General features: G+C 52.9%; 1 protein-coding gene across 49 annotated transcripts in view; it reads right to left on the bottom strand.

Moving 5' to 3' along the window:
• The window catches only part of OBSCN (obscurin, cytoskeletal calmodulin and titin-interacting RhoGEF), a 170,123-nt gene that overhangs the window by 36,598 nt on the left and 118,989 nt on the right, over positions 1-14,536 (bottom strand). For 48 of the 49 annotated variants that reach the window (XM_074361106.1, XM_074361109.1, XM_074361132.1 and 45 more), the window contains 13 exons: positions 14,099-14,386; positions 13,711-13,986; positions 12,768-13,141; positions 11,368-12,229; positions 10,307-10,585; positions 3,573-3,651; positions 3,204-3,328; positions 2,855-3,052; positions 2,193-2,225; positions 1,955-2,053; positions 1,556-1,774; positions 1,176-1,248; positions 835-902 (listed from right to left, as the gene is read on the bottom strand). In XM_074361106.1, the coding sequence (XP_074217207.1) occupies positions 835-902; positions 1,176-1,248; positions 1,556-1,774; positions 1,955-2,053; positions 2,193-2,225; positions 2,855-3,052; positions 3,204-3,328; positions 3,573-3,651; positions 10,307-10,585; positions 11,368-12,229; positions 12,768-13,141; positions 13,711-13,986; positions 14,099-14,386 (2,973 nt within the window). The remainder of the gene's footprint in view (positions 1-834; positions 903-1,175; positions 1,249-1,555; positions 1,775-1,954; positions 2,054-2,192; positions 2,226-2,854; positions 3,053-3,203; positions 3,329-3,572; positions 3,652-10,306; positions 10,586-11,367; positions 12,230-12,767; positions 13,142-13,710; positions 13,987-14,098; positions 14,387-14,536) is intronic. The other variant, XM_074361108.1, reaches the window with a different exon arrangement.

Raw genomic sequence — 14,536 nt, 5'->3', positions numbered from 1 at the left:
GCGGTCACAAGGACCTCAGTCAGGCAGTAGGACATAGGGGCAGGTTCTGGACACTGAAGGCAGGGGGCAGGACCCCATATTGCGGCCTGAGGGCTGAGGGTCCAGACCACTGGCAGCTGGGATTTGATGGCTTCGGGTCAAACTTGCTGGAATTGGAGTCCTTTGCGGGGGAGGGACTCTTGAGGTTAAGAGTGAGTGAGGGTGGCCTGGGGTGGGGGCAGCACAGGGAAGGGAGAGGCAGGTAAATTAGCAAGGCAGGCCAATGGAGAAGTGACCCCAAAGGCAGGGCAACAGGCAGACGGGGTACATGGCTCCTTTCTCTCTACTTCTGTGCAGACTCAGTATTTTCCATAAAAAAAAGTTTAAAATATGCTAAGATGTTGGGGCCTGTGCAGGTGGCCAGAAAGTGGCTGGACATGCTGGTGAGGGGCGCACACTTAGAGGCTGGGGGGGGGGAGGACCCAGTTTAGGGGCAGGCGGAGAATCCCCGACAAAGCAGGGGACTTGCCAGCACCCACCTCCCTTCACGGCCCTCACCCCAGCCCCCTGCACCTAGGTGTCCACACAGCCCGCTGGACATGAGCTCTGAGCCAAGGGCTGGCTCAGCCCAGGGGCCCCCGACATCGTCTAGCGAGGGTCGGAAATGGCCTGGGGGCCAACCAAAGCTCAGACTCAGGCCCACAAGAGGCCAGGGAGCCCAAGCCCAGGCAAACATGCGTTCCTGGGGCCACACCGTCCAGAGCAGCCTCGAAGGGCTGGGGCTCTCAGCCGGGCAGCGTCCTCCGCACCTCCTGCAGCCCACCCCGTGCGGATGTGTGCCCACCCGGCCTATACCTTTCCTCTGCCCGGCAAGGTCGGTGAAACCTGCAGTTTCCGACATCTGTGCAGAAACAGCTTGGGTCCTAAAGGGGAAGGAGGTGTCCTGAGAGGCCTGACAGAAAAGAGGGTCTGGGGACAGTGGGCCCGGATGCCACAGTCAGGGCACTGGGGAAGTTTTCCCTTTACAACGAGGAGGGACCAGGGGCCCAAGCCACATGGCCCAAGAGGGGCAGAGCCAGGCTGGGGTCCAGGATGGGGGCTTCCTCCCCAGCAGCAGCACCACCCCCAGGGCCAGGACCCGCACTCCCAGGACCCGGCTCCTGGCCCCTCTGGCTCTCGAGCAGCCCCTCACTCACCCCTGCAGGAAGGTAGAGATGAGGGCCTCCTTCACCATGGTCTGTTCTTCCGCTGCCCGTGCCTCCTTAGGTACTATCAGGAGAATGGGGTGAGCCACCAAGATGACACCTCACACCCCTGGACTGATTCTGGTCGGGACCCCCGCTGGGGATGTCCGGACCCCACCCCAGGGGACTTGGTCCTGTCTTCTGGAGCTCTGAGGAAGGCTGTGCCCAGTGTCCTGACTTGGCCCACAATCACCCCACCAGCGGTAGAAGCTGAGGGGCGCCCCAGGAAGCAACAGCTCAGGGTAGCCGGGGGCTTCTAGGAGGGTCTCAGCCAACTGAGCAGAGCCCCACAGGGCAGGGGGTGGGAGCTAGGGTCACCCATGCCCACTCACGGCCAGAGACGTGCAGGCTGGCAGAACAGAGGGCCTGGCCAGCAGCATTGGTGGCGATGCAGGTGTAGGTGCCCTGGTGCTGTCGATCCACATCCAGCAGGACCAGGCTGTGCTGCTGGGCAGAGCTGGCCACGGTGTAGCCCGGCGTGTGGCGGCCGATCCACAGCACACCCTGCTCAGCCTCCTCCCGCAGCCAATGCACCACTGGGGGCGGGTGTCCTGCCAGCAGAAGTGCATGGTGAACTGTCCTACCCAACGCCAGGAGGGTGGCCCTGGGAGGTAGGGGTCTCCTCTGAGCCTCCCTGGGAGCAGTCTTGAGTGAGAGCAGGGAGGGAGCCTACTCTGAGCCTCCCAGAGGGGAGGGTGATCTGAGTGGGACAGGGAGGAAGGCCATCCTACCTTCAACCTTCACTGAGAAGGTGATGCTGGAGCCCTTCTTCACCTTCTTTGAGGTGAACTTCTCCAGGAATCGGGGTGGCACCAGCTGTTGGTGTATATCTGGAGAGACATGGAGCAGCTGGTGGTGAACAATGCAGAGCCCCAATTCCACGTGGTTGTCCCCCTCACACACCCTCACTGAACCTGCCCCCAGTGCCCACCCCACCCTCCATCCCCCTGCCCTCTGGAGTCAGCTCACCTGATGCTGGCTTCTCTTCTGGTTCGCTGGGGCCTGAAAAAAGCACAGAAGTCAGACCTACAGCACCAAGGTGCCTCTCTACTGGCTGGGCCTGCCCAGCCGGGCGGGAGTCCCAGGGGTGGCCCTGCCCAGTCCTACACAGGCAGCACCTTTCCTAAACCTGGCCATGCAGTCATGGAATTCACACTCAGGCCCCGTGGATCAGATGCAATGTCACCCATGCCCACCCAGGAGTGTGGGGCATTGCCCTGAAATCAACACGCGGATGCTTGTCCACAAAATGTCACACAGAAGTGAAGCCAAGGGCAGTACTGGGTTCCTAGGCCAGGGCAGATTTGGACATGACTTGGAATCACCTTGCAGTACTCAGAAGTCTGGAAAATAAGGAAGCTCAGACTTCTACTTCCAAAGTTACCACCTGCCTCTTGTTCTGCACAGTCTGCCAGGGGCCCCACACCCGCCAGGGTCTAGTCCACCAGCTAGCTGGCCTGCCTGCTGGTCAGTGTTCATGGGCCCCACGACCCACAAGGGGATCCCTGGGGACCAGCTTCTGGCCACCTGTGACTTCTGCACACAGGGGCAGTGACCTGAGCTCCTAGGCTTACAGGTGGGACTCAGACCGGGTGTGGACGCCAGGCTCTGCTGGGCACCCCCGCACGCACCTCGGACCCACAGCCGAGCAGATGAGTAGGCAGCGCCCACGGAGTTACTGACGTAGGCAGAGTACTGGCCGGCATCCTCCTTGGTGACCGAGACAACCTCCAGGGTGTGCAGCATCTTCTTGTCAGCCATGCGGATGTGCGCAGACGCGGTCAGGGGCTGCCCGTCTTTGAACCAGTACAGTCGGGGTGTGGGGTAGCCTGGGGCCACAGCGTGGCGTGGTTAGCACAGGGCCATTGCCCGGGGGCACCATGCCCTCCTCAGGCCCTCAGAGACCTCTGCACTGCGGGTGATCGCCCAGCCTCTGCTGGCGGGAGGCAGCACCTTGCCCTTCACCTCACTCCCCCTCACCTTTCACCTTGAGCTGGAACTTGGCCAGGCGTGTGCCAGGGGCCACCTGCAGGTCTGTCAACTCCTCTACCACCTGGGGCAGCTGCCCCTCCTCTGAGGTCGACTCCGTGCCCTCTTGTTCCCGGCTGGCGGGGAGAACAAAGGGAGGGCAGACCATGAGGTGGACCAGCGAGGGGCCCAGGTTGGGGGGGCCCAGGGTAGGGGGTGGGTGGTTTCTGAGGTCTCCTTTTAGCTGGGCCGAGACCGCTGTGGCCTGGTTGAAGGCTCCAGGATACAGATCCTGTGAGTCCAGGCCAGCATGGCCACCTCCACAAAGGGCTCGGGCCCGCCCGCCTGCTGGGCACTGCGCATTTCTGCACAGCTCTCTACCTGGACAGGTAGCCTTGGGCGCTGAAATAGGACGAGGTCTCCGTGGCATCCGCAGCAGTGTCGTAGTCTGTGCTGGTCACTGGGGATGAAGGGCGGAGCTGAAATGAGGCCTGGCGCACCGCCCGCGTGGGCACAGGCCCCACCCACCCCAGACTCTTCCTGGTTCTTACTGCGCAGCCATCCCTGGGAGCCACTCACATCCAAGTCAGGAGTTGCGGGGGACATGGCTACCCTGGGGCCCAGCCCTGCCCCCAGCTGTCACCAGCCCATGTTTCCAGGCCTGTCACCAACTACACTACCCAACAAATTATAAATACTGGGCATCATAAATAGCAGGCAGTGGCAATATGGCACCTTCCAGTCCCACCCAATTAAGGAACAAGGCGGGGACATAGATCTGTCTCAAAACCAACAACGAGGGGCTTCCACTTCTAGCCACAAGGGAGAAGAGGGACTGGATTTACCCTCTGCTCTGTCCCCCCAAAATTCATATGTTGAAATCCTAACCCCCAGCATGGTGGTGTTTGAAAATGAGACCTTAGGGAGGTGATCAGGCTTAGTTGAGGTCATGAGGGCGAGGCCTCATGAATGGAATTAGTGCCCTTCCAAGAAGAGACCCCTTGTCCCTTTCCTCATGTGAGGAACAGCGCGAAGATGGCCGCCTGCAGCTCAGAAGAGGGCCCTCACCAGAACCCAGCCACTCTGGCCCCCTGATTTCAGACTTCCAGTCTCCATAACTTCGAGCAATAAATTTCTATCATTTAAGCGGCCCCGTCTATGGCACTTTGTTCCAAGCCTGAACTAAGACTCTCTCCCCACTGAAACCACCAAAGAAAAACAAATACAGTGCCTAAAACAATGGTCGTGATGTCACGATTTATAAGAAATATACATTTGGCCCTCCTCCTGTTCCTGACTCAGTGCCCCCAAACCCTTGGAATTTCCTAAGTGAGGAGAGCCACAGAAGTGGCTTTTGTTATGCTAATGAGGTGATTTTCTGAAAGACCCTAAGGATGAGGGCTGGTTGCCAGGGTAACCAACCAAGTGATTAGAAGTTTGGGACCCCTCTGACCTCCAGGGAGGGGAGAGGGGCTAGAGAGTGAGTTGATCACTGATCACCAGTGGTCAATGGTGTAATCAGTCGTGCCTGGGTAATGAAGCCTCCATAAAACTCCAAAAGGACAGGGTTCAGAGAGCTTCCCAGTTGGTGAGCACACAGGGATTCGGTGAGACTAGCCCGCCCCTTCCCACATGCCTTGCCTGTACATCTCTTCCATCTGGCTGTTCTTGAGTTATTTCTTTTTATAATAAACTGCAAATCTAGTAAATAAAATGTTTCTCTGAGTTCTGTGAACCTCCCTAGCAAATTAATTAAACCTAAGGAAGGCAGCCCTGGAGCCTCGAATGTACAGCTCGTTGGCCAGAAGCACAGGTGACAACCTGGACTTGCAAGTGGTGTCTGAAGTGGGTGGGGGAAGCAGCCCTGTGGGACTGAGCCTTTTATTTGTAGGATCAGGTGCTATTTCCAGGTGTCAGAATTGAGTTGGATGGCAGGACACTCAACTAGTGTCACAGAGCCTTTTTGTGGGGAAAAATCCCGACACCCTGGAATTGGGTACAGAATTATCAGCATGGTTTCTGAGTGCCTAGGCATTAAGCGAGTGGAGGACAGTCATCTGCTAGAGGTGAGAAACAACGGTGAGCCCTAGAATTGCCCCAGCTTCCTGCCTTAAGTTTCCATGGAAGGGAAACTGAGGCAGGGCCAGGCGGCTTCTGAGCTGAGGAGACAGAGCTCATGTCCTGAGAGATAAAGGCAGCCGGTGTCCACAGAACAGAAAACCAGAGAAGAGAAAGCTGCAGAGAGAGAGGGCCCCCTCCCCTGAAGATTCAGCAGAGCACCGACTGGCTCACTAGGAAGGAACCGTCTGAAAGGAGCAGAGGAGATGGCACCAGGGCAGCACAAAGACTAGAATATGTCTGTTCACGGTCAGACTGGAAACTTTCACAATTTACAGGGCATGAGGTAGAGTACTCAAGGACACTCTCACTTCTCTAGAGGGAGATGCTCAGCCCTGGACTGAGCACTGCCTTCGCCCACCTAACAAATTACACAAGCCAGACTCAAAGGGATCAAACTGCTTGCAGGTAACTCACTGCATTCCAGAACAAAGCTCAAGAAGACCTGCAGAAACACAAGATATCCAGCACCCAATGAGACAGGAAGGTAGAGGGCAGGGCACAACCGTTAAAAGAATGACACAGCCACTGAGAGGAGCAGAATAGGACAAAAACTGATTAAAGCCAACTAGGTCCAAGATGGTGGAAGATTCGACTTCTGGTCGACCTGGAGCCTCAGTATAGGCTCGCTGTAATACACTGGAGTGCTAAATGACACCCGCAGGTGCCATGACAGTTCCAGCGCTGACCATAAAATGCCAGAAAGTGGGCAGGGGCCCAGTTCTTTGAAATACCCACCCCCTCTCCAAAATAGTTGGAATAATTCTCCTACTTGTTAGCCTATGAAATTACTCAGCCCATAAAAACGAACAACACCATCCCCTGGGGCCACTCTCACTTTCTGAGATGGCCGGCATTCTGCTTATGTAATGCGTATCTCTCTGAATAAACTTGCTTTCACTTTACTTTGTCTCACTCTTGAATTCTTTCCTGCACAAAGCCAAGGACCCTCACTTGGTGGCCCATTCCAGGAGCTTGCCCGAGAGCTGGGACATGATCATCCATTCTCTCACTCCCCCATCTCCTTCAATAACAATGGTAAAATTCACACTGTCAGCCATCCAGCCAAAGATTGTCAGACAGGCAAGAAGGCAGGAAAACACAACCTATAACGTGTAGAATAATCAACAAGTCGAAACCAACTCAGAATTGATACAGATGTTAGAACAGAAAGCACGAATGTAATACGCAGATATTAGAACTGTATTCTACATGTTTCAGAAAGCTAAGTAGAGACATAGAACACATAAAAAAGACTCAAGTAGAACTTTCAGAGATAAAAAATACAATGGATGGGATTGATAGCATATTAGATACCACAGAAGAAAAGAATAGTGAATGTGAAAGCACAGGAGTAGAAAGTATGCAAAATGCACAGAGAAAAAAGAATTTTAAAAACTGCAAAGAAGTACAACTTCAACTGGCTTGATATATGCAACTGAAGTCCCCAAATGAAGGGGGAAAGGAAAAATATTTGAAGAAATAATGGCCCCCCCAAATTTCAAACTTAATGAAAACTATTAACCCCCAATTCTAGGAAGTTCAATTAACCGCAAGCACAAGGAATATGAAGAGAAGTGCACCAAAGAATATAATCAAATTACTAAAAACCAGTGATAAAAAGAAAATCTTAAAAAGTATCCAGAGACCCTTTTGGCAGAAATTGACAAGCTGATCCGAAAATTCATTTAAAAATGCAAGAGACCCAGGCTGGTCAAAACAATCTTGAACAAGAACCAAGTTGGAAGAGTCACACTTATTGATTTCAAAACTTCATACAAAGCTACAATAGTCAAAACAGTGTGATAATGGCATAATGACAGACATGTGGATCAATGGAAAAGAAGTGAAAGTCAGAAACCTTCTATGTTTAATGGAAATTCACTTACGACAAGAGTTCCAAGTCAATTTTGTCGGGAAAATAGTCCTTTCAACAGATGGTGCTGGAACAGCTGGATTTCCACATGAAAAGAATGAATCGGGACCCCTACCTCGCACTATATACAAAAATGAACTCAAAATGGACCAAAGATCTAAATATAAGAGAAGAAAGCATAGGTGTAAATCTTTATGACTTTGGATTAGACAATGATTTCTTAGATACGACAAGTAAAGCACAAGAAACCAAAGAAAATGTAGCTAAACTGTGCTCCATCAAAATTGAAAACTTTTGTGCATCAAAGAACAGTATCAAGGGACTGACAAGACAACCCATTGAATGGGAGAAAAGATCTAAAAATCACATATCTGATAAGGATCTAGTAGCCAGAATATATGAAGACCTCCTACAACTTAAAAAGACAAATAACCCAATTTTAAAACAGACAAAGGATCTGCATTGGCATTTCTCCAAAAAAAAAAAAAAAAGATACACAAATGGCCAATAAACACATGAAAAGATGCTTAACATCGTTAGTTAGTAGGGAAACACAAATTAAAACCACAGTGAGGTACCACTTCAGACCCATGAGGCTGGCTATTATTGAAAAGATGAATAATAACAAGTGCTGGCAAAGATGTGGGGAAATTGGAACACGTGTACATTGCTGGCGGGAATGTAAAATGGTGTAGCCACTGTGGGAAATAGTTTGGCAGTTCCTCTAAAAGTTAAACATAGAGTTACCAGATGAGCCAGCAATTCCACTCCTGGGTATAGATCCAATTAGGTGACAACATATGTCCACACAAAGTAACTTTTACATGGGTGTCCATAGCAGCATTGTTCGTAATAGCCTAAACAACCAATGGATAAACATCATCCAATGAATAGATAAATAATCCATATACAATGAAATGTTTTTTAGTCATAAAAAGGCCTGAAGTACTGATATTTATTACATGGATAGACCTTGGAAATGTGCTCAGTGACAGAAACCAAACAACAAAAGGACATAGAATGTATCATTCCATTTATATGAAAAGTCCTGAATAGGCAAACTCACAGAGACAGAAAACAGATTAATGGTTGCCAGGGGCTGGGGGAGGGGAATGGGAAGTGACAGCCAGTGGGTGTGGGGTTTCTTTCTGGAATGATGAAAATGTTCTGGAATTAGATGGTAGCACAGCCTTGTGAATATATTAAAAACCACTGAGTTGTGCATTTTTAAATGGTGAATTTTATGGTGTGCAAATATCTAAAAATTTTAAAATCCCAATAGAAAAGATAAGTTACGTACAGAGAAACAACGCACGCTAGTAGACGGTGGAATAAACCTTTAAAATATGAAAAGAAAAAACTGTCCTAGAAAAATATCCTAAAGAAAAGCAAAATAAAGACATTTTTTTCAGATATACCCACACTACAAAAAATGTTAAAAGATGTCCTTCAGGCAGAAAGAAATTGTTACCAGATGGAAATCTAGATCCACATAGCAGAATAAAGAGCTTGGAAATGAAAGTACTTGGGTAAATATATAAGGTCTTGTCTTAAGATAATTGACTTGTTATTGTAGTGTGTGTGTTTTTTTAAGTCATTTTCCTTTTTGTTTTGAATGAATTGTAGATTCTCACGCTTTTCTAAGAAATAATACAGAGATCCCATTTACTCTTTACTGTGTCCAGCAATGTTCATTTCTCTTATAACTATAAAAGGTGACATTGATATGATGCCTTGACCTTGTCCAGATTTCACAAGTTTCACATGAACTCCATTGAGTGCATGTACATTAATTTTACGCAACAAAATGAATATTGTCATAGTGGTTGCACATCAATAATGTTTCCCTTTTCCTTGCCAAGTAGTATTCCATAGACTAGCCATATCATAGTTTAACCATTCATCCTCTGAAGGACAGATGGGTCATTACCAGTTTTGGGCTATTGGGAAAAAAGCTTCTATGAGTATTCTGGTACAGGTTTTATCACGAATTTGAGTTTTGATTTATCTGTGATAAATACCAAAAAAGGCAATCATTGGATCATATGATAGCTACATAGTTTTATGAGCAACTGCAAATTGTTTTCCAGAAAATTGTTTTCCAGAGTAGTTGCTCCCCTTTAACATTCTCACCAGCAACATATGAGACATCCCATTTCTCTGCATGCTTACCTGCCTTTGGCCATCCTGGGATGTGTTCAGTGGTATCTCACTGGGGCTTTTATTTCTATTTCCCTGATCGTTAATGATGTTGAACATTTTCCATATGCTTATTTGCCTCCTGTACGTCCTCTCCATTCAATGTATGGACATGTCTTTCACTCCTACTCAAAGCGGATTTTTTTTTACTGTTTACTTTTGAACTTTCTTTATGTATTTTTAGTCTTTTATAAGATACATGATTTGCAGATTTTTTTTTTCTCCCAGACTGCAGCATTTCATCCTCAACACCTGGTTTTCCTCAGAGCAAAAATTTTTAACTCCAAGGAAGTCCAGTTTACCAGTTGTTCCTGTTATGGGTGACGTCTAAGCAGTCTATTCCTAGCGCAAGGCCCTGAAGATTTCCACCTGTTTTTTTTTCTGAAAGTTTTATAGGTTCATATTTTCCATGTAAGAATCTAATCCATTTTGAGCTAATTTTCAAAAGGTTGAGGTTCATTTTATGGCATACGAATGTCCAAATTACTCGAGTACCATTTGAAATCCCATCCTTGAATTTGAAATTCTATCCTTGCTCCATTTAATTGCTTTTGCATTTTTGTCAAAAATCAGATGGATATGTTCGTACTGAAGTTATCTGGAGGCTCTCCAGGAATCAGGGACAAAGCTCAAATATATATTTCTTATTGCATCTCAGTGCCATTAATCACCCATTGTGTCCATGGGGCCACCTCCAAACCTTTCCAGGTCCCTCCCCAGTCCAGCCACTTCTCAAAGAGATAGGACCCCACCCCCACCCCACTCAGGGGTCTCCCGGAGAACTCTCCATGTGCCACAAGACATTGCAGCCCCAAAGCCTGCCTGGTCTAGGACCAGTGCTCTCCAGGTCATCCTCCAGCTCAGCACTGCCTCTGCCTGCCGGAGCCCCACCCTGGACCATCAAACCCCAGCGGGCACTCACAGTCCACACGGAGCTCTGCCTTGGTGGAGGACACACCCACGCTGTTCTCGGCCAGGCAGCGGTAGACACCCATGTCTGCCGGCACCACAGCCGTGATGATGAGCTGGTGGCCGCCCTGCTGGTCCTCGCTGATCATGTAGTGGTCGTCCTCCTCCAGCACCCTCCCGTCCTTGAACCAGCGTACAGTGGGCACGGGTTGGCCTGTCACCACACAGTCAAAGCTCACAGGGTACCCATCCAGCACTTCCTGATTCTGCAGCTCAGTCAGGAACACCGGGGCTGGGAGGGACAAACAGGACATATAGCACGTTAGCCCCGGGCTCCTCCTAGTCGCCCCAGCTGCTAGCCATTCGATGTGCGTGAACTGCACGGCACCCATCCACCTGAGTGCTCAGACTGGGCTGCCAGAGATCTGTCTCTGCCAGCTGAGCTCTTCCCTCCTCCCCATTCTCCGGAGGAATCCTCTCTTTGCATCCTGGCTCTCAAGCTACCATGGGAGGCCAGAGAGACAGCACACAGGAAACGGGGAGGAAGGGAAAATAAAGAGAAAACCAAGACTTGTTGTCTGAGAGTGGAGGCATTCGAGAGACTCAGAATTGAAGAGGGATGATGCTGGGGGTTATTAATGATACCTGCTTTGCTGTTCTTAGGGAGATGCAAGTAAACAGTGAAATGGCTTTTTAATTAATTTTAGTTGTAGAGTGGAAATGGGGTTCAGACTGGACTATATGGGACCCTATCTTTTATACAGATTACATCTCAAGCCCTCATGGTGGGAAAAAGGCCCTAAACTCTAGGAAGTCAGTATTCCCAAGTCCATTTCACAGAATAGGATGCTGAGGCTCAAAGAAGCTAGCTAATTACAGGCAGAGCTGGGATGTAAACTGAGCTCTGTCTAAGCCCAAAGTCAGGGCTCTTCCCAGCTCAGTGGGCTGCGTCTGCGAACGGCCAGAAGCGAAAGCTCAGCCAACTCCTTAAGTTTTCAGCTGACCCTGGTCACCGCCACTGGCTTTGGTCCTCCTCTCCGCCCACCCCCTGACCCAGGTAGCTTGCAGACTCACCAGCCTCTGAGGTCAGCCCTGGCTCCGGAGGGGCTGCAGGGGTGGAGGCCCCCTTGCCAATGCGCATCTCCACCCCCTGCAGCCCCTGCTCCAACAGAGTGACGTCCACTCCGATGCCCTGTGAGCTGAACATTTCCCGGAAGCAGGTGGCCGCCCGGTGGGCCTCGGCAAGTGTCTCGAAGCGGATGCAGACGAAGTTCTCGTCTTCACGGTACGTCTGCCAGTCCCCAGGCTCCTCGGGCTCTGCCTTGCCCTCGTCAGCACTGAAGAAGATCTCCTCGTCTGAAACGTCTGCTGGGCCCTTGGTGCGGAAGAGGCGGTGCAGCCGCCGGGCTGCCCGGCGGAAGGTGTCATCCAGTTCACCGCCGGAGGAACTCTCGGTCTCGCTCTCCGTCCCACTGACCACCACACAGGCACTGTGGGTCACGTGGCCGAACTTGTTGCTCACCTGACAGGTATAGCGGCCAGCATCGGCCCGGCCCAGGCTGGTGACCAGCAGAGAGCAGGTGCCATCCCCAAGCTGGTCAATGTGGTGGTGCCGGCCGTCGGTCAGCTCCACGCCATCCTTCAGCCAGTGGGCACGCACATCTGTCTTGCTGGACACGACGCACTCCAGGTGCAGGACATCCCCCACCTGTGCCACAGTGTCCCCAAACGTGCGGCAAAACACAGGCCCCTCCTGTTGCTGCATCTCCTTCCGAACCTTGTAACCCTTGAAGGCAGCCTGGATCTTCACAGCTGCCTTGTCCATGGACAGGTCACCCTGGTCCTTGGCACTCAGGTCCCCTAGCGGTTGGCGCTCTGCAGCTGGCTTCTCCTGCTGCTTCTGTGGCTTCCCAGAGGGGGCTGCTGGAGCCTCAACCTGTGTGCACAGGTAAGGGAGGGCACCTGAGGCCTGGGATAGGGAAATGATGGTGCAGGGACACACAGAGGGCAGAGGGAAACGAGCCCAGGTCTGCTAGCCTAGCTCCACATCTCGCATGCCTCCTGCCTGCTGGCTGCTGGCAACCGTACTGCCTTCATGATGGCAGATGCCCAATGGCTTCTATTGTTGCCAAAAAGCAAGCCCACCCTCCTTGAAACTGTTTTCCTGAGAGCGGGACACAGCTGTGAGGAATACCACGAAGAGGCTGCCTCCAGCTCTTCAAAAAAGTTTGAACAGCCAGGTGGATGGATGGATAGATGGCTGGTGAATGGATGGATGGGCAGGTGGATGACCAATAGACGGGCAGACGGCGGATGGATGGATGGGTGAATCAGTGGATGGATGGATAAATGGACAGTGAATGGACAGATGGACAGATGGACAGATAGTGGATGGATGGCGTGTGAATGAATGATGGAGTGGCGAAGATCTGAGAGACCAAGGCCTGTCCTGGCAGGGCAAGCTGGAGACGCACCTTGCTGGCCAGTGGTGAGGCACCGGGCCTCCCAGCCTTCTTGAGGTAGGTGACCAGGGAAGGCGTGCCCGCCCGGGACTCGTCATCAGAGCTGGTGTGCGAGAGGTCGGCCTCGCCAGTGCGTGCCAGCTCGTCGGCCGTGGAGTAGTCCTCAGAGAGGTCGGGAGCCACCTCCTCCACCTCGTGCCGTAGGCTCTGTGGGCGTCCGTCCTCCTCGGGGAGCTCGCTGATGGAGTCCAGCGTCGGCTCACGGCTCATGCGGCGCTTCCGGGCCAGGGCCTCCCACAGCAGGTGCAGGTCCCCTTCCTGGGCCGCCTCAGGGGGAAGGCTGGGCTGCGCCGGGACCTCATCCCCAGATTCTGGGGTCAGCACCACTGAGAAGGGCAGGAGACTGATCAGCCAGGTGGGGACAGAGCCATGATCCCAAGCTGGCCTTGGCTGCTGACTGCGGGTCCCCACAATAGGACTCTGCTCCTGCCTGGGCCCCCAGAGAGCTCTGATGCACAGTTTTTACACGGTTTTAGAGGCTCTGAATGGCCCTCTCAGGGCTTCAGCTTCCCCTGATCAAGCCAGGCCTCAGTCTCCCGAGCACCAGGCCAGGATCAGTGCAAGTGCAGAGAGGCTCAGAGTGCAGGGAGTTCAAAGAGCAGGGGCCCAAGGGTTTAAGGAATCAGCAGTGGATACGAAGGGCTGACATGGCCAGCATCGCACTCAGAGAGAGTTCTGGCCTCAGATGTCAGCGACACGGGTTCTGAGGGAGGCTGAGCTACACAGGGTTTGTGCATCTCCCTACCCTGGCCCCAGTCTTTCTTGGTGGGAGGCAGTCTTCTCAGGAGAACTCCCTGAAGTTCCCCGAGAGACAGAGCTGGTGAGGAAGACAGCAGGCCCACTCCATGCCCCAGGGCTCCCCTGTCTCCTGCACGCTGGGCCCTGGAAGACATACCCTGGAAGGCAGCAGCTGCCACAGAGGCCGGGTCCTGGACCGGGCCGCAGCGGTACTCGCCCTGGTCCTCCGCTGAGAAGCCCCGGATCACCAGCGTCTGCCGCTGGCCCTGGCAGAGAACCTGGAAGCGCCCACTGGGCTGGATGCGCTCTGTTCCCTTCAGCCAGACGACCTCGCCAGCCTCGGCCACCTCACACTCTAGACAAACATCCTCCCCGACTGCCACCTGCCGGCTCTCGGGTGCAGGGGGCACAGGTGTGGGCTCCTGGGGCTCTTCTGGGAACAGCAACCAGGGAGGGTGCATCAGCAAGGGTGCAGGAGGGAGCCCCCTCCCCCCCCCAGCTTAGGACTCCCACCCTCACCAGCCAGGACTAAAGCGGCAACTCACCCAGCCTCACTGTCTGGGGCAGGTACACGGGCTCCCCGGCCCCCGCAGGGCCCACTGCGGCCACGCGGAAGCGGTAGGCCTCCCCTGGGGCCAGGCCATCCACCACGCACTCGGGGCCAGGTACCAGCTCGTGGCACAGCTCCCACGCTCCTGTGACCGCGGCCTTCATCTCTACCCGATAGCCACAGAGGCCGTCCCCACCGTCGCTGGTGGGCGCCACCCAAGACAACGTCACGGAGCTGCCTCTGCACCCCACCACCTCCGCATCTTCAGGGGGGTCGGGGAGGCCTGCAGAGGTAGGGGGAGTGCGGCCCCATGATCAGCGCAGCGGCACCCTGTCGGCACACCCAGCCCTGCTCACCCTGGGGTCTGCTCAGGGTGCAGTGTGGGCCACCCTCCTAACCCGGAGTCCAGTGCGTCACCGTGCCCCACAGCCCA

This window comes from Camelus bactrianus, chromosome 3 (assembly GCF_048773025.1).
Source record: "Camelus bactrianus isolate YW-2024 breed Bactrian camel chromosome 3, ASM4877302v1, whole genome shotgun sequence".
NCBI classification, from domain to species: Eukaryota; Metazoa; Chordata; class Mammalia; order Artiodactyla; family Camelidae; genus Camelus; species Camelus bactrianus.
The sequence above is the reverse complement of the archived record's forward strand: the minus strand, read 5'-3'. Positions and strand labels throughout refer to the sequence as shown.